General features: G+C 38.4%; 1 protein-coding gene across 2 annotated transcripts; it reads left to right on the forward strand.

The window, feature by feature from the left end:
- Window positions 1-2,689: 2,689 nt before the first annotated feature.
- On the forward strand, window positions 2,690-22,179 carry HINT3 (histidine triad nucleotide binding protein 3). 2 transcript variants are annotated; one of them, XR_011422639.1, is made up of 6 exons: window positions 2,690-3,784; window positions 11,542-11,659; window positions 13,581-14,576; window positions 15,251-15,320; window positions 17,559-17,685; window positions 19,895-22,179. XR_011422639.1 is itself a non-coding variant. In XM_005596911.4 (5 exons), exons 1-5 carry the CDS (start codon window positions 3,581-3,583, stop codon window positions 19,925-19,927), a joined length of 552 nt encoding a protein of 183 aa, XP_005596968.1. In that variant the 5' UTR covers window positions 3,229-3,580; the 3' UTR covers window positions 19,928-22,179. The 2 variants fall into 2 exon arrangements, 1 of the variants encoding a protein (XP_005596968.1); XM_005596911.4 differs by lacking the exon at window positions 13,581-14,576 and having other exon boundaries at window positions 3,229-3,784.
- The last annotated feature ends 1,463 nt before the right edge of the window (window positions 22,180-23,642 follow it).

Here is a 23,642-nt window from a genome sequence, read left to right on the forward strand (position 1 = left end):
GGGAGGGGGAGGGGAGAGAAAGGAGACAAAGACCTAGGACCAAAACCCATTAGTGATGAGAGAGGTTTGGAAGAAGATGACGAAGCGGCCAAGGAGACGGAGGAGGAACAACCAGTCGGGTTGGAGGAAAGCCAAGAAACTGTGGTGTCCTGGGAATCAAGAGAAGAAAAGTTTATCAAGGGGGAGAAAATGATCAACTGTTGCTGAAAAGATGAGCACTGAGAAGTGATCATGAGATCTGGGGACAGGGAGGTTATTGGTCACCTTGACAGAAGAGTTAGGATGGAATGGTGGCTGTGAAAGCCTAATAGGAGACAGTGTGAGAGGAGAGAAGAGAGAGATTGGGAAGAGTATAGACAACATTTTTGGGGAGTTTGGCTGCAAAGGAGAGCAGAGAAATGGATCAGTAAGTGATGGGGAAAGCAAAGACAAATGAAGGCTTGTTTTAGTTATAGTATGATGTTCAAAGTTGGCTCTCAACAAACGTTTGCTGCTGGTAACAGTAATGTGACTCACATCCATATTCTAAATTATTTTCAAATAAGATGATATCCCGATGCATTGTTCTACATGAAACACATTCATGGTTTTTTCTAGTCATGACTTTAACCAAAGAAAGTAGCCAAAGAAATGAGAATGATGGGTAAATTCCCCATTAACCAAGTTTATAAGTTGTTCATAGTCAGTTACAATGTAGTGAACTCTTTAGCCATCAAGAAATGACCTCTAAAATTGAAAACATTATTTTCTAAAGTAATAACTAGATCATTAATTGCTTCAAGTTTATCCTAGATAGCATCATACAGGATAAATGACACTACAAAAGCATAGCTCAGTCTCTATCCTGGATAGGAGCACTAAACCTTCTGTATTTAAATGAAAGTGAGCTATCTGGTCACTTAAACAATTTCACACAGCATCATTACCTATTGGTAATAATTGTTAACATTTATTGAGAAGTCTGTGCCAGGCTGCCAGGCTTTAGTTCTCATACTAACGTTTTTATTAAGCATGACTGCTATCCTCATTTTAGAGATGAAGAAACAGAAAGCCTCAGCACAGAAAGATACATAACCTAGCCCAACTCTTCACAGATGGGAAGCTGTAGAGTTAGTTGTCTGACTCCAGAGCCTGCTCTGAAGCAGCGCTGCTGCTAGCTCATATGGTGTCCTTGCGAAATTAGAAAACAGCACTGCGTTTTGCAAGTAAAATTTAAAGTTAGTTTATTGTCACACAACCCAAATGGCTATTTCCCAGGGGAGTCAGCCAGAGCACCACATGGTAGCAGCTCTGTCTGTGCTCACACAACTGCCTGTACTTTTGTCTGTTCCCACACCAGGACACAAACTCCATCTAATTTTCAAATACTTTGTGTTGCTCCTCACACTTTCATCCTCACACTTCCATGGCAGGCAACTATATCAAGTTCAGCGCTGGGGAATGGGAAGCAAGTCTTTGAAAGTGACAGGTAAGTGAGAGAAGCAACTGCAGGTGTCACTAGGAATGTGGTCAGGACAGGTGTGTGTACCAGTATGTAGGTGAATGGTTTCCTCAGTGTATGTGTGTGGCCATATGCACCCAATGTGGGTTTTTGCAGGAGTCAGCTCTCCACTGCATCAGAACTTGCTCTGGAGCCCTGGAATCTCCAGGCCTGCCTGTGCTTTACATAAGTTAATATTTGTCTATGATGTGAATTAGCAAATTCTTATTTGTGGTGTTCTTGTACAGTGTGCAACCTGAACACTCCTATGCAGCAACCTTATTTCTAATCACTCTTTCGTTCATCAATTAAGTGTCTACCTACATGAAAAGCACTGTACTAGGCACTATGAGAGATTCAAAGACACCCTTTTTTTTTAAATCAAGGAACATAATTTCTAGTAGAAAAAATAGGTACATAAATAGCATGTAATACAAAGGTGATAATTTCTACAAGAGAAGTATTGAAAAACTGCTGTGAATTCACAAAAGGAAGTGCTTATTTCAGTTTGGTTAATTAAAGATTAAGTTCATGAAGAGGGTAGCATTTGAGGAGTGGCTTGGAAGGTGAAATTTGGATGTGCAGAGATGGAAACAGGGAAATTTCAAACAGGGGAAACAGCGTGGATAAAAGCAGAGTGACGTGCAGGTGTACTGTATGCATAGAAATAGTGGATACTCAAGTTGGGCAAAGAAATGTAGTGGTTCTGAACCCGGCCTTGGGCTCTCCAGGGGCTATGAAGCTATTATAGGGGTCCCCCAAAATGTCTTGAACACATATACACAACTACTTAAAAAATATGTAAATCCTTTTAATTAAAACAACATAAATTCATTTAAAAATATTACTGAGTTCATAAATAGGACTTTGTTATTATCTGTTTTCTAAATCAACAAACACCAACGGTACTACTACTATAATAAGTCAGTCTAAGAAATTTTTCAGTGTGAAAAAGGAGTTGCGTTCAAAAAGGCTGGAAGTCTCTGGAGTTAGACAAACCTTTATCTGAACTCGGCCACTAATTAGTTGTGTGGTATTGGGCAAGTCTTTCTGAGTTTGTTTCTTCAACTCTGGTGGGGATTATAAAACCAACCTTGTTTATTTTGACGATTAGAGAAACACCTGGCACATTTTAAGTGTCCAGCAAATGCCAAGTATTACGAAATGAAAAGTCGAGGTCAAATCAGAGTCCACCCGGAATACCAAGCTAAGGAAGCGGTACTCTTTCTTGGGGCGCCATGGTTACTGAAGGGTTTTTGAGTGACAGCAGAATCAAGGAGGGAAGCTATAGTTCGAAGGTTATTGCAGTGGTCGAGGTGAAGCATAATGAGGCACCGGCAGGGAATTTCTGGACTATTTCAGACTATAAACGCCGGGACTCCACATTGACCTGCGTGTGAGGAACGTGAGATAAAGGCCGCTATTCTGACCTAGCTGATACTGTTAACAAGAAGAGTAAACAGTCACGTGAAGCCCAGTTTTGGACATTTTGAGCTTAAGCATCTAAAATTATCGTGACTGAAAATGCAATCACAGAGCATCAAACATGATCTTTGTTGAAAAGGAAGCTCTGGAAATTTTGTTCATTCTCTTAAAACGTATGAATTAAAATTTTTTTTCTTAACGACAGGGTAATACACTCCTACCGCATACTAACATCACAAGCCTTGGGGAGACGACACCCACATCACCAGACTCCATTTGGACTGGCCTTCGGGCGCGCCGGTGACGTCACCGCGACGCGGGGCGCGTACCCGCGTCTCGGCGGACGTCTTGCGTCATCACCAACGAGACGCAGGGGGCCGAGCTCTCCTGCAGCCGCAGCCGGCTTCCCCTCCCCGCCCCCCGCCTCTCCCGGGTAGCGTCCTCGTGCGCCCCCTCGTGGCCACTAGCTTCGAGGCTGCCGCTGGCTTTGGGGCCCAACCTCGCGTTGCCTTCCCTCCAGCGTCAGTTTGGATCTGCGCGTGCGCCCAACTACCACCAGGGCCAGCGCCGGGCGGCGGGCGACGCCTCCAGGTACAGCCGAGGAGGTGCAGGCGGCCGGCGCAGGCCCCCTTGTCCCAGAGGCGCCGAGGCCCTCGGCCGCCAGGGGCAGGTGCGATGGCTGAACCGCAGGAGAGCAGCAGCGCCGAGTCGGACCCCGGCAGAGAGGCGGCGGCGGCGGCGGCAGCGCTTCCCAGGTCTTTGTCGGAGACCGCGCAGGTCGTCGCAGCGTCGCCGGAGCCCGAGGAAGACGGCGGCAAGTGCGTGTTCTGCCAGATCGCGAGGCAGCAGATGCCGGGCACCGAGCTCCTGGACTGCGAGGTGGGCGGCGGCGCGCGGCCGGCGAGCGTGGGGGTCGTGTCAGCCTCGGGAGCTTGGGAGGGACGCTTGCGGGTGTGGACCCAGGTGGGGGGTCTTCTCAGTCCCGGGAGATCGGGAGGGACGTTCGCGGGTGTGGACCCCGTGGGGGTCGTGTCAGCCCCGGGAGCTCGGGAGGGACGTTCGCGGGTGTGGACCCTGTGGGGGTCATGTCAGACCCGGGAGCTCGGGAGGGAGGCCTCGCGGGTGTGGACCGGGGTGGGAGGATCCTGTGTGGATGGGGCCGGGTGTCCTGTTGTTAATGACAGACTTGCTTTTCCTGGGTCGGTAATGTCTCCCGCGTTCTTTGCTGTTCCATTGGGAGAAAACGTACTGATGAAGTCAGATACTTCGGTCTGTCTCTGCGGGTACAGAAGTATTTGGCAGAAAAGAGCATTTATGGCTTCTGCTTTTATTAAACGGACCCCATCCCCTGCCTTTCTAGACTCTGCTTTTAAATTCTGCACACTGTAATATTGATATGGAGAAAACTAGCAGGAGATAGGTAATGGTAATTGTGAAAAGCTTGTTTGTTAGATTGACTGAAAGGCAGGGTGGCGTGGGGTGGGGGAAATCCGAGGTCGAACTATTACTTAATAGCCTCTGATTTCCACTGCAGGGTACAGGTCCCAGAGGTGTTATCAGTTGGGATGTGTGCACATCTTGAGGGCACTAAGGCTTTGCCTAGATATTTTAAAACAGAGATCTGGTACACACTTTCTTCTGCCGGTTCTACTTACATTTAAAGAAACAACCTTTTGAGAGAATCAGCTCCAAAGATTCTGGCTTTTTGTAGTAATCATTTATTCATTTTGTAAAAGTAAGTTGAATTCCTTGTAAGCACCTAGACTTGCAGATTCAGTGGTGAACAAGATAAAGGATAGTCCCTGTCCAGATTTTATAATCTAAAGGGTGGAATGAATACAGATGGAGGAGGCAGCTGATTACAATGCCCTGTGCTGTGGTGAAATGGTTTTACCACCTATGGTATTTTGCAAGCCCGTGGGAGGAGCACCTAACTCAGATTTGAAGGGTTAGGGAAGGCTTTTCCGAGGAAGTGAGACATGAAGAAATAGGTAGTAGTTGACCAGGTGGGAGATTAATGTCCCAGGTAGAGAGAACCTCAGAGGTTTGGTTTGAGCCATAAGGAGAGCTAACAGAAATTCAGTCTAAGTGGAGCGTTGAGCTTGAGAGGATGGGAGGTGTGAAAGATGAGGCTGGAGAGGGGAACAAGGGGCCAGATTATTAAGGGTGCTGTAGTTCATGGTAAGGAGTTTTGTCTTTATCTGGAGAATGAAGGGAAGCTTCCTTCTTCCGAATGTTTTATCTTCTGTTTGCCAGTGTTCTCTCTGGAGAAGAGGAAATGTTTAATGCAGGGTTGGGAGGAAGGGGTTGAGGTGTTACACCAGGGGGTTTGATCTTTGGAAGATCCTTTGGGCCCCACTGAGGAGAATGATTTGGAGAGGACCAGTCTGGAGGCGTGGGGACTTGTTAGGAAGCGATTGCGGTCATCCAGCTGATAATGGCCTTAAGTAGGAATGTGGTAGTGGAGATGAAGAAAAGCGGATCAATTTAAGGGTATTTCGGAGGTGAAACAGGCTGGACTTATTGATGGAGATGGATCAGTGGTTTTCAAATGGAGACTTTTGGTTGTAACAACTGAAAGGGTGGGGAGGGCTACTGGCACCTAATGGGTAGAGGTCAAGGTTGCTAACATTATACAATGCACAGGAGAGCCCCCACCATGAAGAATTATCTGGCCCCCAAATGTCAGTAGTCCCTGGGTTGAGAAACTCTGGTTTAGATGTAGGACAATGAGGAAGGTCAAGGATGATTTGTAGATTTCTGCTAGGGTAAACCCATAGTGGTGGTACGATTTCCTTATAATTGGGAACAGAGGAGGAGAAGGTGGCCAGGAGGTGGCAGAGGGCAGGAGAGTGTTGGGCATCTAAGCAGAGATGTCCAGTAAAATGTTGGGTAGTCTGTCCTCTGGAGAGAACTATATCTATAGCCCACATGATGGGAACTGCCAGTTTATGGATGGAAATTGAGGAGAGGGGAGTTGATGAGATCTCCTAGGAAGCACATGTAAAGTAAGCAGTGAAGGCGGGGCCTACACAGAACCCTAAAGAACACTAGCATCATAAGGGACAGGCAGAGGAAGAGGACCTGGAAAAGAGACAGAGAAGGAGCAGAGAAATAGAAGGAAAACTAGGAATGCTGAGAAAAGGGATATGTGAAGAAGAAAGGAAGTGGCAGCGGTGTCAGCCTTCCCTGATCTTCAGTCTGGGCTGGTGATCCTCCTGCATGCTTGCAAGAGGCCAAGTTAGACCAGAACTGGTTTTGTCCCTTAAGTGATAGTCATCGACTTCGAGGAGAACAATTGCGGTGCAGTGCTGAGTCGGAAGGCAGATTGTAGTTGACTGAGAAGGACCTGGGAGAACAAAAATTGAAGACAGCAAATATAGACAGCTTGTGAAGGAAGTTTGGCAGTCTTGGGGAGGAAGGAAAGGGAGTAGTAACTACAGAGGAGTTGGGGGTTAAGAGAAAGGTTTTAAAACGGTGAAGACTTTGGTGTGTTTGAGTCCTGATGGGAAGTTGTCAATGGAGAGAGATTTAAAATGGCTCATGCGGTAGAGCTTTGTACCTCAGAAAGAGGAAACTCACTTACTCGTTCGTTCTCAGTATTTGAAAGAGTGCCGTCTATACGCCAGGCACTATCGGAGGCACTGGGATACAGCAGTGACAAAATGTGCAAATCCCTGCCCACGTGGAGCTTACGGAAATGGACAATAAGCAATATAAGTAAAATACACAGTTTATCAGACAGTGAAAAAATGAAAGAGATGCAATTTTTAAATTTTAGTCAGGAAAAGCTTCACTAGGAAGGTGGCGTGTGAGGGAAGGTTTGACGGAGGTAAGGGAGCAAGTTACAGGGTCACTTAGAAGTAAAAATTTGAAGTAGCTCCTTGGAGGCCGGGAGAGAGGATCAGGGAAAACAGAAGGGTTGCTGGGTAGTGATGACGGTCAGTTGAGGTTGAGGACGTTCAGATTAACGTCTGCACAACTGCGTGGGTTTTTTTCACCCCTCCAGCAGTGGGGCAAAGATAAGAATATATGGCTAGAGAATGACTGATGTGATAGACTGTAAAAGCCATGCTGAAGAGGAGAAGGACGTGGAGGCAGGAAGCGGCTGATTCGGAGAAAGATTTTCGGTCAGTTATCTGTAAAGCAGGCCTCTGCTGAGCTGATCCAGAGTCAGAAGGGACCGATCTCTGCCTCTTCATTCACTCCTTATTTTACTAAACATAAAATTCGGTTAGTGAGAGGGCAAGTGAGCTGTTTAACTTCAGAGTTCAATATTTCTTAGATTCCTGGAAACTGCTTTAAAATTTTGCACGCTCCAGTACTGATGTTGAAGAAAACTAATAGAAATAGATGCTAGTGGTTGTGGAAAGCTTTGTTTGTCTAAAAATAGTCATCAAGAGGGGTTGGGATGGTCCAACTTTCAATCACAGCTTTCTTCCTGGCCAAAGGTCAGGAGTTTTTCTTTGTTAGGAATATCTCAGAGTAAACTGTGTGAAGAGCACAGGGCCATTTTTTTTTTTTTTGCTGAGGAAGATTCACCCTGAGCTAACATCTGTGGCCAGCCTTCCTCTTTTTGCTTGAGGAAGATTTGCCATGAAATAACATCTGTGCCAGTCTTCCTCTGTTTTGTGTGTGGGTTGCTGCTACAGCATGGCTGATGACAAGTGGGGTAGGTCTGTGCCTGGGATCTGAACCCTGGCCACTGAAGCGGAGCACACCAAACTTAACCACTAGGCCATGGGGCGCCAGCATAGGGCCATTTTTATAGAGGAAATTAGGCATGATCAATACTTTCATTAACTAATTTATCCCCTAAATAGGGGGCAGAGGATGAATATATACAATAGTCCATGTAATACAGAACCAGTCTCCTAGCTGAATTATGGACACTTGGGTTAATTTCAGTCTTTTATCATAAATCATGCTGCAAAGAATAGCCTCCAGTACTATGTTGAATAAGAGTGGGCATCCTTGTCTTGTTCCTGTTCTCAGGGGATGGCGCTCGGTTTTTGCCCATGGAGTATGATGTTGGCTGTGAGTTTGTCATATATGGCCTTTATTATGTTGAGGTAATTTCCTTCTATCCCCATTTTGTTCAGAGTTTTTATCATAAATGGCCGTTGGATCTTGTCAAATGCTTTCTCTGCATCTATTGAGATGATTATGTGGTTTTTATTCCTCAATTTGTTGATGTGGTGTATCATGTTGATTGATTTGTGGATGTTGAACCAACCCTTTGTTCCTGGTATGAATCCCACTTGATTGTGATGTATGATCCTTTTGATGAATTGCTGAATTTGGGTTGCCAAAATTTTGTTGAGCATGTTTGCATCTATGTTCATCAGCTATATTGGCTTGTAGTTCTCGTTTTTTGTGCTGTCCTTGTCAGGCTTTGGTATCAGAGTGATGTTGGCCTTGTAGAATGTGTTAGGAAGTGTTCCATCCTCCCTAATGTTTTGGAATAGCTTGAAAAGGATAGGTATTAAATCTTCTCTGAAAGTTTGGTAGAATTCCCCAGGAAAGCTGTCTGGTCCCGGGGTTTTATTCTTTGGGATGCTTTTGATTGCTGTTTCAACCTCTTTCCTTGTGATTGGTCTGTTCAGATTGTCTGTTTCTTCTTGACTTAGTTTTGGGAGGTTGTAAGAGTCTAAGAATTTACCCATGTCCTCTACTTTATCCATTTTGTTGGCATATAGTTTTTCATAGTATTCTGTTATAATCCATTGTATTCCTGTGGACTCTGTTGTTATTGCTCCCCTTTCATTTCTGGTTTTGTTTATTTGAGCTTTCTCTCTTTTTTTCTTTGTAAGTCTGGCTAGGGGTTTGTCAATTTTATTTATCTTCTCAAAGAACCAGCTCTTTGTTTCATTGGTCCTTTCTACTGCCTTTTTTGTTTCAATAGCATTTATTTCTGCTCTGATTTTTATTACTTCTCTCCTTCTGCTGACTTTGGGCTTTGTTTGTTCTTCTTTTTCTAATTCAGTTAGGTGTAATTTGAGATTGCTTATTTGGGATTTTTCCTGTTTGTTAAGGTGTGCCTGTATTCAGATGACTTCTAATCAGGATGTATTCTATACCAAAAAGAATCACTGCTGGATTTTTAAAAGTTAATGTCATAATTGAGGGGAAATAAAAGCATATAAAGTTGTATTCTGAACCAATCTGGGAAGTACAGTTGTGGCAGTTCTGTTCTGCTAGATTTGACTCCCCAATACTGATTGTTTCTCAGAAGGAGGCATTAAAGAAATATTGGAAAACCTTAAACAATTAAAAACATTGTGGTCCTTGATCTTATCCTTTTCTAAAACATTCTATAGATGTCAGTATTTAAAGTTAATACTAGAGGGGCTGGCCCCATGGCCGAGTGGTTAAGTTCGCGCGCTCCGCTGCAGGCGGCCCAGTGTTTCATCAGTTCGAATCCTGGGCGCGGACATGGCACTGCTCGTCAGACCACGCTGAGGCAGCGTCCCACATGCCACAACTAGAGGAACCCACAACAAAGAATACACAACTACGTACCGGGGGGCTTTGGGGAGAAAAAGGAAAAAAATAAAATCTTTAAAAAAAAAAAAGGCAACTTTAAAAAAATAAAAATAAAAAAAATAAAGTTAATACTAGACAGAAAAATGATAATAAAATGGATTAAAATTGATATAATTGCCTTGTTATTTTAGGGTTAGCCTTTGGGGTTCCCCAAGTCATCAACCTTCTGGGATTTCTCTTTTTACATCTATATATATATTTTAAAAAATATATTTATATATACACACATGTGCACATACACACATATATATGTATGCATGTATACGTATGCACATACATGTATGTATGTATGTGTATACACACACACGAAACTGAATTGAACCTCTGTCCATGTATCACAGGAAACCCACCACTCTCCCAAGTTTATGAGAGGAGTTTATCCTGAGGCTGGGAGGAGTGTGCTGTATTCATTATCCCTAGACACCGCTTGTATTTTCTGTTTCTGTTGAATATTGTACCTTGGCCTCAAACCTTTGTCTTGCATTAACCAAAGAAAGTAACACAGGTTCTTTTCCTTTCATTTTCGTGATACCTTAATGCAAAGCAACAGTTGGTATAGATTTTTCCTGAAAGTTTGGGGGTGATGAAGGATTGTCCTATTCAAACACAGCATCAAATCCCTGTTTCTGTCAGCAGGTACCTCAACTCAGTTCTTATTTGTGTACTTTCCTCCCAGCTCCTGCTGCATCCAGTTTACCCTCACTGTGTTTACCACAAGATCTTTAAAGTAACAGTTTTTTCCCCCTCCCTATACTCATCATATAGGCAGGTTACACTTAATAGCTGGAAAAATAATCAAGATTTTTGTGTAGTTGCGCCTCCACATTTTAGCAGCTTCTAGGCTGAAGGTTTATAAGTGATGACAGCAACAAAGTCAATATTTAAACAGTATTTTAATAAAGTGATATTGTGGGCATTATACAGAAGTCTTAAGGTAGGAAAGGGACATGTAATACCTTGTTTTTGCTGCTTCCATTTCAATCATGGCCTGCTGGGGGCTAAAGTAAACAAAAAGTCCCAGTCTCTGAAGCATGGTCTACTGGAGCTCGACTTGTCAGTCACCTGAAGCTTACATGAGCTGTACAGATACTGATACGGAGGTTCATGGTGCAGATGTGCAATGGCCAACACCATTATTCTCACTGAACCCAAGATTACTGGCATGGATATGAAGCCCTTGTTCAGATTGAATTTTGGTTCCTAGAATTGAGAACTAATGAGCAACAGTATGTTCTGGGGATTTTTCTGAGGGAAACTATACTTATTGGTACTGATTTTATATAACTTTGACTAATTTTTTTATATAAGATATTGAATGAGGTTATTTAGGGAATGCAGATTTTTCTCTTGGAAAAGCTTGAAACTCAAATGTTAATAGGTTGAAAGATTCCCTTTTTTGTTTCCTTTTCTGTTTTCCTTACATTACTGTGTGGAGTATGTAAACCAGAAAATGGATGCCACACTTGTAATGGATTGAGCACATAGCTTTGTACAACATACAGGAATTTGTTTCAGCATTTCAAAGTCTTTTTAATGCTGTAAAGTGGCAAGTAAACATGAAGTATTTGTATATAATTGCTGTAAAAAATGTTTAAAAATGTAACTGTTGGATATGTAGATGCTAGATAATGTTCTTGTTATAATTGAGGAACATGCCACTTTGGAAAAAAATTAAGTGTAAAAAACAACTTATCAATCTTGCTATGATTCTATAGTCAAACCTTTGAAAGTACGTATTGAGTGAAAAAACCCTAGGGTAGAGATGGAGAAATACGTAATAAAATACAAAAAACTCTGGGATTGTTGGTAATGAAGTTGTAATGAACCATATTCATAATTGTTTTCCTGAAATTGACTTTATATAAGTCTTTTTATTCTCTGGAATAAATGAGCATCTCATGAAGGCAGCTAAAGCTTGTCTTTATGGACCTAATGCATAATCACAAAATTGCTCAATGGGGCTTAGTTGTAACATAAGTACCATTTCCCTATCAGACTGAGATTTAAGATGTTTAAGACTTGCCAGAACAGCATTAGGAAATTCTTTTAAAAAATTCACTGACTAACAAATGATATGTTTTTTCCGTTAGAGTGAAGACCTAGTTTGCTTCAAAGATATCAAACCAGCAGCACTTCATCATTATCTTGTGGTGCCAAAGAAGCATATTGGAAACTGCAGAGAACTAAAGAAAGATCATGTAGAACTGGGTAAGACAATGGCGGTATTCTTCATGATTATATCATCTTGAATTGGCATCAGCAATGGCAGTGACGATTAAAGAGAAAAAGCCTAGCCAAGTATTACAAAAAGGGAGCATTATGACTTTTTGAAACTTTCATTGTGAAAAATTTCAAATATACACAAAAATAAAGAAAACAGTATAATCTCCATGTATTCATCACCCACCTCAACATTTATTAACTTGTGGCCAATCTTTTTTCATATATTAACCTTCTCCTACAGTAGATTTGAAGCAAATCCAAGACATCATGTTATTTAACCTTTCAAATCTCTAAAAGATAATGCCTTTTTATGCTTTTAGATGATGGCTTTTCTTGACTCTGAAAATGAAAGGTGCTATGAAAAATTACAAATAAGTTATGATATGGCACATGAACCCATACTGCCTGAGGGTGAGACCATATTGGTACCTGCCTTGTAGTTTCCTGTGTAGATGAACTAGCACCAAAGTTTAATTATGAGATTTTAGTGATGAACTTTTAGCCTCTGAAAAGGAGATTCTGAATCTTGTCTCTTATATGATTATCCTATATTTTCCTACCCATGATTTCTGTGACTTGTCAACTATCATTTACTAAGACATTTCTAAGGTCACTTCAGATCTGCTTTGATAGCCATTGTCACCAGGGTCTGGGATTAGTTTGGTCAGTATTTTAAGGTAGCTAACAAGACGGATAAGTTGGGCTAGATTTTTTGAAGGTGAATAAGAAATCTCTTTGATGGAAAACCTTGAAGTATAGTTCATTAGGGTTTAGATTACTGAATTGCCAGTTTTTAAACTGTTCTTTTCTAGATATTATAAAGTTCCTTAGTCATCTGCAGTTCTATCAGTACATTTCACACTCATTCCAACAGACGGAGGCCAGTATACATGAAATAGTCAGTACCAGGCAACAGCCACCATAGCCTTAAGTATTTTTTTCATACTGCTTTTCTTAAGAAGGGAAAAATGTGTTCATGCTTGTTTTCCTCTTTTTTAGCATTTCTTCTTTCTTATTAAAAGTTTTTATAACTGTTGCAAGTTAAATGTTACTAATTTTGAAGCAGCATAGTGAGTACTTGGGATTTCATTATACTGTTCTTCCTGATTTTGTGTATATTTAAATATTTCCATAATAAAAGTTAAAAGTTCTTGAAATTAATATTTTTTTATAGTCCATAAAGTTTGGAAAATAATAAGCATATGGATGAGCTCAATAATACTATCAAGCACTGTGACTACAGTTGACAGTAATTGAACTCCACTTAGCTATAGAATGCACATTTTGTTAAGAGTACACATTTTCCAAGATATACTATATTCTGAGAAATAAAATAAGTCTCAATACATTTCAAGTGATCGAAATCTTATATGTTCTCTGATAACAGTGGAGTTTGAAAAATAAAATCTAGAATAACACTAAAAATCTTTTAACAAATGCACTTTTAAATAACTTCTAAATAAAATGTCAAAGAAGACAATATTTTGAATTGATTGGTAAGAAAAATACAACATATCAAAATTTTTAGACTGTAGCTAAAGCAGTGCGTAGAAGGAAATTTATAGCTTTAGATGCTTATATTAGAAAAGGAAGTTGAAAACCAATGACAAGGTTCCACTTGAGAATGCTAGAAAGAGGCAAGCAAATCAGACCAAAAGAAGTATATGGAGGGAAATAATAAAGAGTAGGTATCAGTGAAATAGAAAAGAGACAGTAGATTGGCTCCATGTATTTCGGATCTGATTTTAAATGAATGCATAATTATGATTGTCATGTCTTCTCGATGAATTGATTGTTTTTTGTTTTTGAGTGACTCAAAGATGGCTTTTTTTTTTTTTTTGGAGGGAAAGAGTCTCCCTGAGCTAACATCTGTTCCCAATCTTCCTCTTTGTTTTCCTCTCCAAAGCCCCAGTGCATGGTTGTATATCCTCGTTTAAGTCCTTCCAGCGCTATGTGAGCCACTGCCACAATGTGGAAACTGACAGATGGGTGCTGTGTTTCTGCATCTGGGACATGAACCCGGGCTACTGAAGCAGGAGTGCTCAACTTTAACCACTAGACCTTCAGGGCTGGCTCGAACTGATCTTTTTTTGTCATTATAAAATGTCCTTCTTTATTTCTGTAAAATACTTCTTGAATCTAGTTTGTATGATATTAATTTAGCTACTCCAAATTTCTTATTATTTATTGTTTGCACTGTATATTTTTTCGGTCCTCTACTTTCAACCAAATTGAATATTTATATTTAAAGACTTGCAGATAGAAATAAGGTTGGGTCTTGCTATTTTTTTTAAATGTAGTGTGAAAATCTCTGTCTTTTAATTGGAGTGTTTAGTTCATAAACATTTAATGTAACTATTGATATAGTTGGATTTAGTTCTACCATCTTGCCATTTGTTTTCTGTTTGTCCCATTTGTTTTTTGTTGCCTTGTTTCTTGTTTCCTGCCTTCTTGTGGTTGATCAAATGTAGTTTTTAGTACCCCACTTTCTCTCTTGCCATTTTAGCTGTTATTCGTTGCATTTGTCTTTAGTGTTTGCTCTAGAGAGATCCTGTAATTATCACAGCCTACAGTTCACATTGTATCAATTCATATAAAGTATGAGAAAGCTTGCAACACTATGTGTTAATGTGGTTATATATATTACATCTACAAACTTTATAATCCCCTGATACCATTAAAGTTATTGCTTTAAACAGTCATATGTCTCTTAAAGAAATTAAAAAGAAAAAATAGTCTTTTATCTTTACCCACATGTTTGGGATCTTGGGAGTATTTTAAAAGAAAACAAGACAAAGTCTAGCTTGAAGTAACTTGAACTTTGTTTTTGATCGTATGGGATATGGTACTGGCCTTGTCATGGAAGTCTGGGAGCCTCCCTGCTCAGGCCTGACTTAGAGAGGTAAACATTAGCAATGATTTTATGTCTTGTTGTAACAATTGTCCTCTGTAGAGTCTCTCATTTCTTCCCCTTTCAAACACTTGATTTCACCATTCAGAAACAAAAGAGGTCTAAAGTTTGACGTTGTGCTTTGAAGATCCCAGGGTATCAAAATTTTTCTAATGGGGAAGCATATTCCCATCAGCAGGCCCTGAAGCACCGAGACAGTAAAGATGCTAAGGCAGATTAGAGTTTGGAAGCCAAAACAAGTATACAAACATTTAGCTAGTCAAGGCTAGGCTGGCATGAAGGGATATCATATCCGTAATTTGGGCTCAAAGACAAATTCAAAGTTTTCCTGTCTTCTTAATTCAAACAAGTTTTTTTTTAATTACTTAGTCTCCTTATGATTAGAAGTAGACCTCAGTAGGATCATAAGTCCTAAAGGATCACTTGATAATACCCTTCTACAGCTGTTCAAAGTCAGCCTCTGGGTGATATTTTGTGATAGGGTGAACCTTCAGTTCAGTTGTTGATAAGCAGATTTCTCAGTAACTTAGAGCTGTTGAATGTATCTTTAAATGTTTACCCATTTGATATAACTTTTGACTAGGACCCTAAAAGTTAAGATTAATAACAACTTAGTGAACTTAATGTCTCCTATATTGTAATGTAGTTTCTTTCCTATTTTATAGTTGAGAACATGGTAAATGCTGGAAAAACCGTTCTTGAAAGGAATAATTTCACTGACTTCAAAAATGTGAGGTATGTGTACTTCCAGATAGAAACCAATATATGCATTTAGTTTTTCTGAAATGTTGTTTCCTCCTGGAAAATGAAAGCAGAGATGGCAGAGTTCATGGTTTAAATGCAGTTTTTCTGAACATGAGCATACAGTTCATTAGTAGTATAAATTAAATAAACAAACCTCTTCCTCTCATGTCTCATTTTCTAATAATCACCAGTTATACATTATATTCAAGCAGTGGGTTACAAGTCTACTTATTTTTGTTCCATATGTGCATTCCTATAAAATAGTGTATGAATTGAATTTCCTTACAAAAAATTTTATGTGATTTAAAAATGTATTATTACACTTGTAGTATGACATTAATTTGAATTCATTGCCTGCTGAACTGAATTCTAGTATTTGCCAAAGTTTGAGCAAAAGCACGTCATGTTCAATTTGGCAACTGCTTTAATTAATCTTAATAGTTGTTTTTTCTTTTTAAAAGACTTCTGATTTCGCCTTGTGTGTCCAAAGCAGAGCCAAGGCAGCTGTAGTGTAGATTACTTCTAACACCTCTGAACTGGAATTCAGAGAGGTCTGAATTCTAATGCTATCCATACTACTTGCTGTGCACTGTACTTGTACTGGCTGTGTTACTTCAGACTAGTCGTTTAACCTCTCAAGATAATACCTGCTCTGCCTACCTGTAGGCTCAAATGAGATTGTGTGTGAAAATTCTCTGAAAACTGTTAAGCACTATCCAAGGGGATAATGACAAGGAACAGATGGTATCTGAGACCCTTTTCCCAAAAGCAGCACATTCGCTTCCCAGTCGTAGGAGTGCTTATGAGGAGAATGAGCATTGGACTAGGAGTCAAGAGCCCTGAGCCTCAATCCTAGCTCTACCATTGCCTAACTTTGTGACCTTGAGAAGGCTCTTAAACTTTCTGGATCTTGGCTTCCCTGTTTTTAAAGTGAAAGGGTTGAGTGAACCCCTGAAGTTCTTCTAGCTTTTAGATTACTAGATTCTGCATTATATGACTCCTGTTTCACAGAGGGAAAACCTCGTCTCCTTTTCTAGGTAGCACTGGAAGCTTTTCCATATGTGTTGTGTATCTGACTCCCCCTTGTCCGTCCTGTATTCCTGCAGTATAGCACTTCTCCCGTGCCTTCTTCCCATACTCCCGCTCACTTCTAGTAATTTTTCTCTTTTAATTGAGACTTAGTTCTAGTTAGAACAGGCGGATATTTCTAGGCTTGGATTATTGTTACAGGTGTGTCCTGCTCCACTCAGAATCAGTGGACTTAGGAAACTCTAAAATGATTTTTAAGAGGTTAAATCATATTAAAAAAATTTATTTTACTAGTCAAAGGAACTCTTTTATAAATGTAGAAAGCAAATAATTATGAATAATTATCATCCAACTTATTTTCAGTATTAAACAGGAAACTTAAGTGATGATAAATTTTTTTTAATGATGGTGTAATTAATTTCACTACTGAAATATTTGTAAGGAAATGATTGACTACTTTATTGAAGGAGAAAGCATGCCATCTCCTGGCTATGTCTTAGAATAAAGAAACCCTTCTTCTACTTGAGTGTCCAGTAATTTTTTTTTTTTAATTATTTGGCTTGATTAAGCCTTGTGTTTTTTTGCACAGGAAGAGTCACCCTAAGCTAACATCTGTTGCCAGTCTTTCTCCTGTTTTCCCCCTCAAAGCCCCAGTGTGTAGTTGTATATAGTTGTAAGTTCACCTGGATCTTCTATGTGAGTCACTGCCACAGCATGGCTACTGACAGACAAGTGCTGTACTTTCACGCCTGGGAACTGAACCTGGGCCGCCAAAGTGGAGCATACCAAACTTTAACCACTAGGCCATCAGGGCTGGCTCCAGTAGTTTTTCTTTTTTTAAGATTCATTGCAGAGGCATATCTTAGGAGAATTAAAGCTTAATATGCTAAGGACTGAAGTGATAAGACATAATGCCAACTCAGAATTCCTACAAGTTACACTGAGGCATAATATGCGATTAAGGCCTTCCTTGATGAAGAGTTTATGTTACTGTGAACTTCCACATGAAAAGAAGAGGAACTTTGTGAATATTCTGAAATATATAAAGAGAAACAGTAAAAGAGATGTTTGAGTGGTAATCTGTCTACCTTAGGTAACCTGTTTTGTATATCTTTAATATTTATGTGTTTTAACCTGAAAAAATAGCTTTAAGCAATTGTGGAACTCATTTGTCAATTATCTCTTACTTTTCTGTTTTAGAATGGGTTTCCATATGCCGCCATTCTGTTCCATTAACCACTTGCACCTTCATGTGATGGCACCAGCCGATCAGCTTAGCTTCTTATCAAAATTGGTTTATAGAGTGAATTCCTATTGGTTTATCACAGTAAGTATTATTGTTATAATAGCAGCATATAAAAATATTTATCCTTTTGTTGTAGTTTTCCTTTTCTTGGCAACAGTAGGCTCTTAGAGCTCTCATAGACTTGATCATCTAACATACTGCTTGTACATATCCAAAATAATATTTTTAATCTGGGGGATTTTCTAGGTCATCAGATCTGTAGGAAGAGAAACTATGGCTAAGTCTCTCCATTGCAAGCAGAGGATAGGATATAGAAGCACCATGGCATTAATAATTCAGAATCCCGAGTCAGATCTGGATTCAAATTCTGGCTCTGTTAGTTACTTGAGGGACCATGTGCAAGTTACTTAAACTTTTTAAGGCCCCACTTCTTTATTACCTGCATATAAGTAATAGTGCCTACCTCTAGGATTAAGAGGATTGATGAAATAATTTACATGAAAAGCACTTAGAACTATACTTTGCGTATAGTAAGTGTTGGTAAATGTTACCTGTTGGCTTTGTCATCATCACCAACGTCATTGTAGAAACTGAGGTTTTGTAATTTTTGGTAGTCAGTTTGAACTCCTTAGAAAAGGGCTGCAGTAGAAGCATTAACCACCAGAGCTGAGCCTGAAGCTTTAAGCCTAAAAAATTGCAGAATTCTGCTTTGCTAGGGCAAAAGTAGCATAGAATTCATCTGATTATAGGTTTGTGGCCTGACAGTCAAGCTTTAGTTATTAAGTGGCTCTGTCCTTCCAGGGCCACTTGACTAGTAATTTACCAGTCTCTTATTTCATGTGTCCTTGATGATAAGGTAACCTGTAGTTGCTATCTGAATGATCATCAAGTTACAAGTTAAATAATTATCATTAATTAATATATATTATTATAGCTACAGTACACAAATTAAAAAGCATCTGATTTCTAGAAACTTCATATTTCAAACTTATTTCCTTTTCTTCCACTTGTTGTCCAGATGATTTTATTTAATTAAAAAATATATTTAAGATATATATATGTGTGTGTGTGTTTATTTGAAATAAACAAGTGGGACATCCTGCAGGACAGCTAGAAGGGTCTCTTTAAAAAATCAGTGTGATAAAAAAGGGATGTTTTTCTTACTTGTATTTCCAGTTTTCTACATGATCCATGCTTTTGTAATAAAAAAGTAATTAAAAATATATTTTTGTAATGTTTTAAACTGTATTTCCTTACATGAGTTTTCAGTTAGAAAAAAACTGAATGAACAAAGTTATAAGATCTGTTGAAGGTTCACCCTAGGAATCTGAACTCTTCTTAAATGTGGGACTTTGTCAGTATATATTATGAGACTTTGAAAAAAATCAAGATAAAGATACTAAAGTTTATTCCAAAATCTCTTATATAATGTTCCAGATACATAAGATGATTGAGAAAAGTATCTGAAATAATATAACTAGAAGACTTTAGTTTACTTTTTATTTATTTAATAGATTTTATTTTTTAGAGTAGTTTTAGGTTCACAGCAGAACTGAATGGAAAGGACACAGAGTTCCCATACACCTCTGTCCCCACATACTTAAAATCTCTGTCACTGTCAACATTCTCCAGCACAGTGATACATTTGTCACAATCCATGAAACTACACTGACACATCATTATCACCCAAAGTCCATAGTTCACATTAGGGTTCATTCTTACTATTGTACATTCTATTATAGGTTTGGACAAAAGTATAATGTCATATATCTACCATTATAGTATCATACAGAATAGTTTCATTGCCCTAAAAATCCTGTGTTCTGCCTTTTCAAATATCCCTCCCACTTAATCCCTGGTACCCACTGATCTTTTTAATGTCTCTACAGTTTTTCCTTTTCCAGCATATCATATAGTTGGAATCATACAGTATATAGCCTTTCAGATTGGCTTCTTTCACTTAGTAATATGCATGTAAGGTTCCTCCGTGTCTAGTGTACTTTTTAAAGCTATAGTATTACATTTATTTTCCTTCTCTTATTGAAACTTTTTAATGAATATGTAATATGGATAAAAATCTGCTTATTTATATACAATCTAGAATAATACCTTTACTACAGTTTATAAAACTGTTACATTGAGAGTTTTTTTGCAAGATATTTTTAGGAACAAAATCCTTAGTATCTAGCTCTTCTGCTGTGGCTTATTATAATAGAAATGCCAGTAGAATTATTTCATACAGGTTATGATTACTAGAATAAAAAGTATGTTATATATTTTTTAATTACAGGCTGATTATTTGATTGAAAAATTAAGAACATGAAAATGTCAACAGTGGAAGATTTTCCTGATTTTGGCTCAACAGAAACTACTATTTTGGTCCCTTTGAAGTCTAATTATAGTTCTGAGGTTTCTTGGGTTTTATGAGAGGCTATCACTGGGTAGCCTTAAATCTTTTCTCAATGTCTATTTCTTGAGATCTGTAATATAGTTACGTGAATACTTTGTCATTGACTTCTTTGTTTTAATGGTTATTTGTCTAAGGTATAAGGTACTATAGATAAAATCCCTTTAAAACAAATTTTGTTAATCAGGAAGTGCTCTGAATTAAAAAAAAAGTACAAATATTTTCATTTCTCAGTAGTCAATTATAATCGTGATTTCTTTATGAATAATAAGCCAGTATGGAAAATACTTTGTTGGAGGTTTTATTACTGTGAAGGAGAAAAAGAAATACTACTTCTTGACAGTTCCATAATTTTACACATAAAATTTCAAAATAAAGAGTTCCGTACTACACAGTGATCTCTGATCTTGTTGATGGAAAGAATTGTGTATGTGTCACTTTTTACTGAGATTTCAGATGCTTTTCACTTCTTGAAGCCTTGCATCTTTGTAATAAATTGATCCTGAAAGCTATATAATATATATAAAATAAATTCTAACAGTGAATTTGCAATAACAATCAATTTGGCTATTCAGGAGAATTCACTGCAATGGAGTTTTATTTGTAAGAACATAAATAGGAAGAAACATAAAGTGGTTATATTAATGTATTAAAACTGGTGGAAACTGTTGCTTTATGGCTTGTTTATTGTACCAAAGGAAAGTTAGAATTAAAAATTGGTTAGACCTAGCTTTTCTAATAAAAAGGTCCTGATTTGGAAGTAGAGATAGATAGACTTGGATGAGAAAATTTGTTTTAATAACGCAATGCTAATATTATTGATAGATCATTTCATGAGACATATTTCTTTAGGAATTGTCTTTTGATGCTAATTTACACTAACAATAGTGAATGCAAATGATGAGTAGGTGGTGAAAGCTAATTGTATATTGTGCCAGTGTGTAATAGTACCACGTACATGAATATAAATGAACCTAAGGATTAAAGTATTGATGTTGGAAACAGGCTGAGATGACTGGTTTTCTTTCTTTTTGGGGGGGCATGATATTAAACATAATTTTAAGTAATGAAATACTTATTACAATGTTTAGTTATAACATCTGGAATCACTATTGTTTAGTTTACTTGTTCATTTATTTATTCAGCAGACATTTACTGAGCATTTAGCATCTAACAGACACTGCCAGGATCAGGAAATACAGAAGTGAGAAAGGACAGCCTGCCTTCAATTGCTAATACAAGACTCACACAAAACCGGTGAATACAGTTTAGTGTGTTAAGGGTTATAATGTCCAGAGAAGAGGCTGTGGAGAGGGAAACACTTGAGAGCAGGTGGCAGAAGAGCTGAGTATTCAAGACTCAGTGTTAGGCAGGTAGACAGTGGAAGATGGGGCAAGAAGAGACCCACATGTACTCTCCTCAAGTTCTGCTTCCGTTAGTTTTTACTTAACAATAGAAATGAATGTCTAAATTCCATTTTATTCACTGAAAGTGGAGAGAGGGATTTGGAAGTAGGGGTTATGGGCTCTCAAAATTAGATTTACAAGTTTTTCAGCACTGCTTTGTTAAGTAGATCACTGAGCACCTCCACAGATAAGCAGGTACAAGTTTTTATAAATCAGTTCAAATATGACCAGCTTCAGAAAAGGAATTTTCAGCATGTGCAACATGTTGTACTATGTGAACTTGCAGTGATGTGATTGACAATATTATGGTAATAACATGTAAGGTATTTAAGGAATTCTCAATTGCTTGATGGACTTCTTAAAAAATGTGATTAGCCAATTGATTTAATTAATATAGGTTTATCCCCTCTCATAGTAAGTTTTTCTTCTTGTTGGAAAATCCTTGGATCCTCACATTTTTAGTAGCAGTTCTTTTATATCTAAAGATTAATAATTAAACTACTACAATTGAAATTCACTCAGCCTTTTCAGTAGTTTAAGTATTTGGTAACTCTAGCTATCTATAACGTTAGTTCATCACAAAGCTAATTCATAGTCTGTCTTAAAAATGTTTAAAGTAGTATTGAGAGCATTATTTATGCATGTTGTGATACTATTTGTTTGTAATTGCAGAATTGTAAAATTATTAATGATGAGATATGTCAAACTATGCTTACTTAACTAAAAGAAAGCTAAATAAATATGGAAAAATACTGTGTCAAATTTTGCCTCTGCGGACTTTTTTTGTTTTTTTAAGACTATTTTTTTTAGAGCAGTTTTAGGTTCACAGCAAAATTGAGAGGAAGGTACAGAGGTTTCCTATATATCCCCTGCCCTTATACATGCAGAGCCTCCCCATTATCAACATCCCCCACCAAAGTGATACATTTGTTATACTGATGAACCTATTACATCATTATCACCCAAAGTCCACAGTCTAAGTTCATTCTTGGTGTTGTGTTTTCTATTGGTTTGGACAAATATGTAATAATATATATCCATCATTATAGTATCATAGAGTATTTTCACTGCCCTAAAAATCCTCTGTGCTCTGTGTATTCATCCCTCTGTCTCCAAACCCTGGCAACCGCTGATCTTTTTATTGTCTGTATAGTTTTGCCTTTTCCACAATGTCATATGGTTGGAATCATACAGTTTATAGCCTTTGCAGATTGGCTCCTTTCACTTGGTAATAGACATTTAAGGCTCCTCCATGTCTTTTCATGGCTTGATGGCTCATCTCTTTTTAGTGCTGAATAATACTCCATTGTCTGGAGGCACCACAGTTCATCCATTCACCTACTGAAGGATCCTGGTTACTTCCAAGTTTTGGCAGTTATGAATAAAGCTGCTATAAACTCCGTATGCAGGTTTTTGTGTGGACATAAGTTTTCACCTCCTTTGGGTAAATACCAAAGAGCACAATTCCTGGATCATATGGTAAGCGTATGTTTAGTTTTGTAAAAAACTGCCAAACTGCCTTCCAAAGTGGCTGTAGTATTTTTCATTCCCACCAGTAAAATGAATGAGAATTCCTGTTGCTCCACATCCTTGCTAGAATTTGGTGTTATCAGTGTTGGGGATTTTGGCCATTCTAATAGGTGTAGTGGTATCTTGTTTTAATTTGCATTTCCCTGATGACATATAATATAGAGCATCTTATCATATGCTTATAGAGCATCTTTTCATATGCTTATTTGCCATCTGTTGTAGTGTCTGTTAACATCATTGGCCATTTTTTAATGGACTTGTTTGTTTTTTTATTGTTGAGTTTTAAGAGCTTATTGTATATTTTGGATAACACTCCATTATCAGATGTGTCTTTTGCAGATACTTTCTCCTAGTCTGTGGCTTGTCTTCTCATTCTCTTGATATTGTCTTTCACAGAGCAGTAGTTTCTAATTTTAATGAGATCCAGCTTATCACTTATTTCCTTGATGGATTGTGCCTTTGGTGTTTTATCTAAAAAGTCATTGCCATACCCAAGGTCATAAAGGTTTTCCCCTATTATCTTCTAGGAGTTTTAAGTTTTGAATGTCACATTTAGGCCTATGATTCATTTTGAGTTAGTTTTTGTGAAGGTTGTAAGGTCTGTGTGTAGATTCAAATCTTTGCAGGTGGATGTCCAATTGTTCCAGCACCATTGAAAAAGCTATATTGTGTTGCCTTTGCTCCTTTGTCAAAGA

Source organism: Equus caballus, chromosome 10, assembly GCF_041296265.1.
Source record: "Equus caballus isolate H_3958 breed thoroughbred chromosome 10, TB-T2T, whole genome shotgun sequence".
Classification (NCBI taxonomy): Eukaryota; Metazoa; Chordata; class Mammalia; order Perissodactyla; family Equidae; genus Equus; species Equus caballus.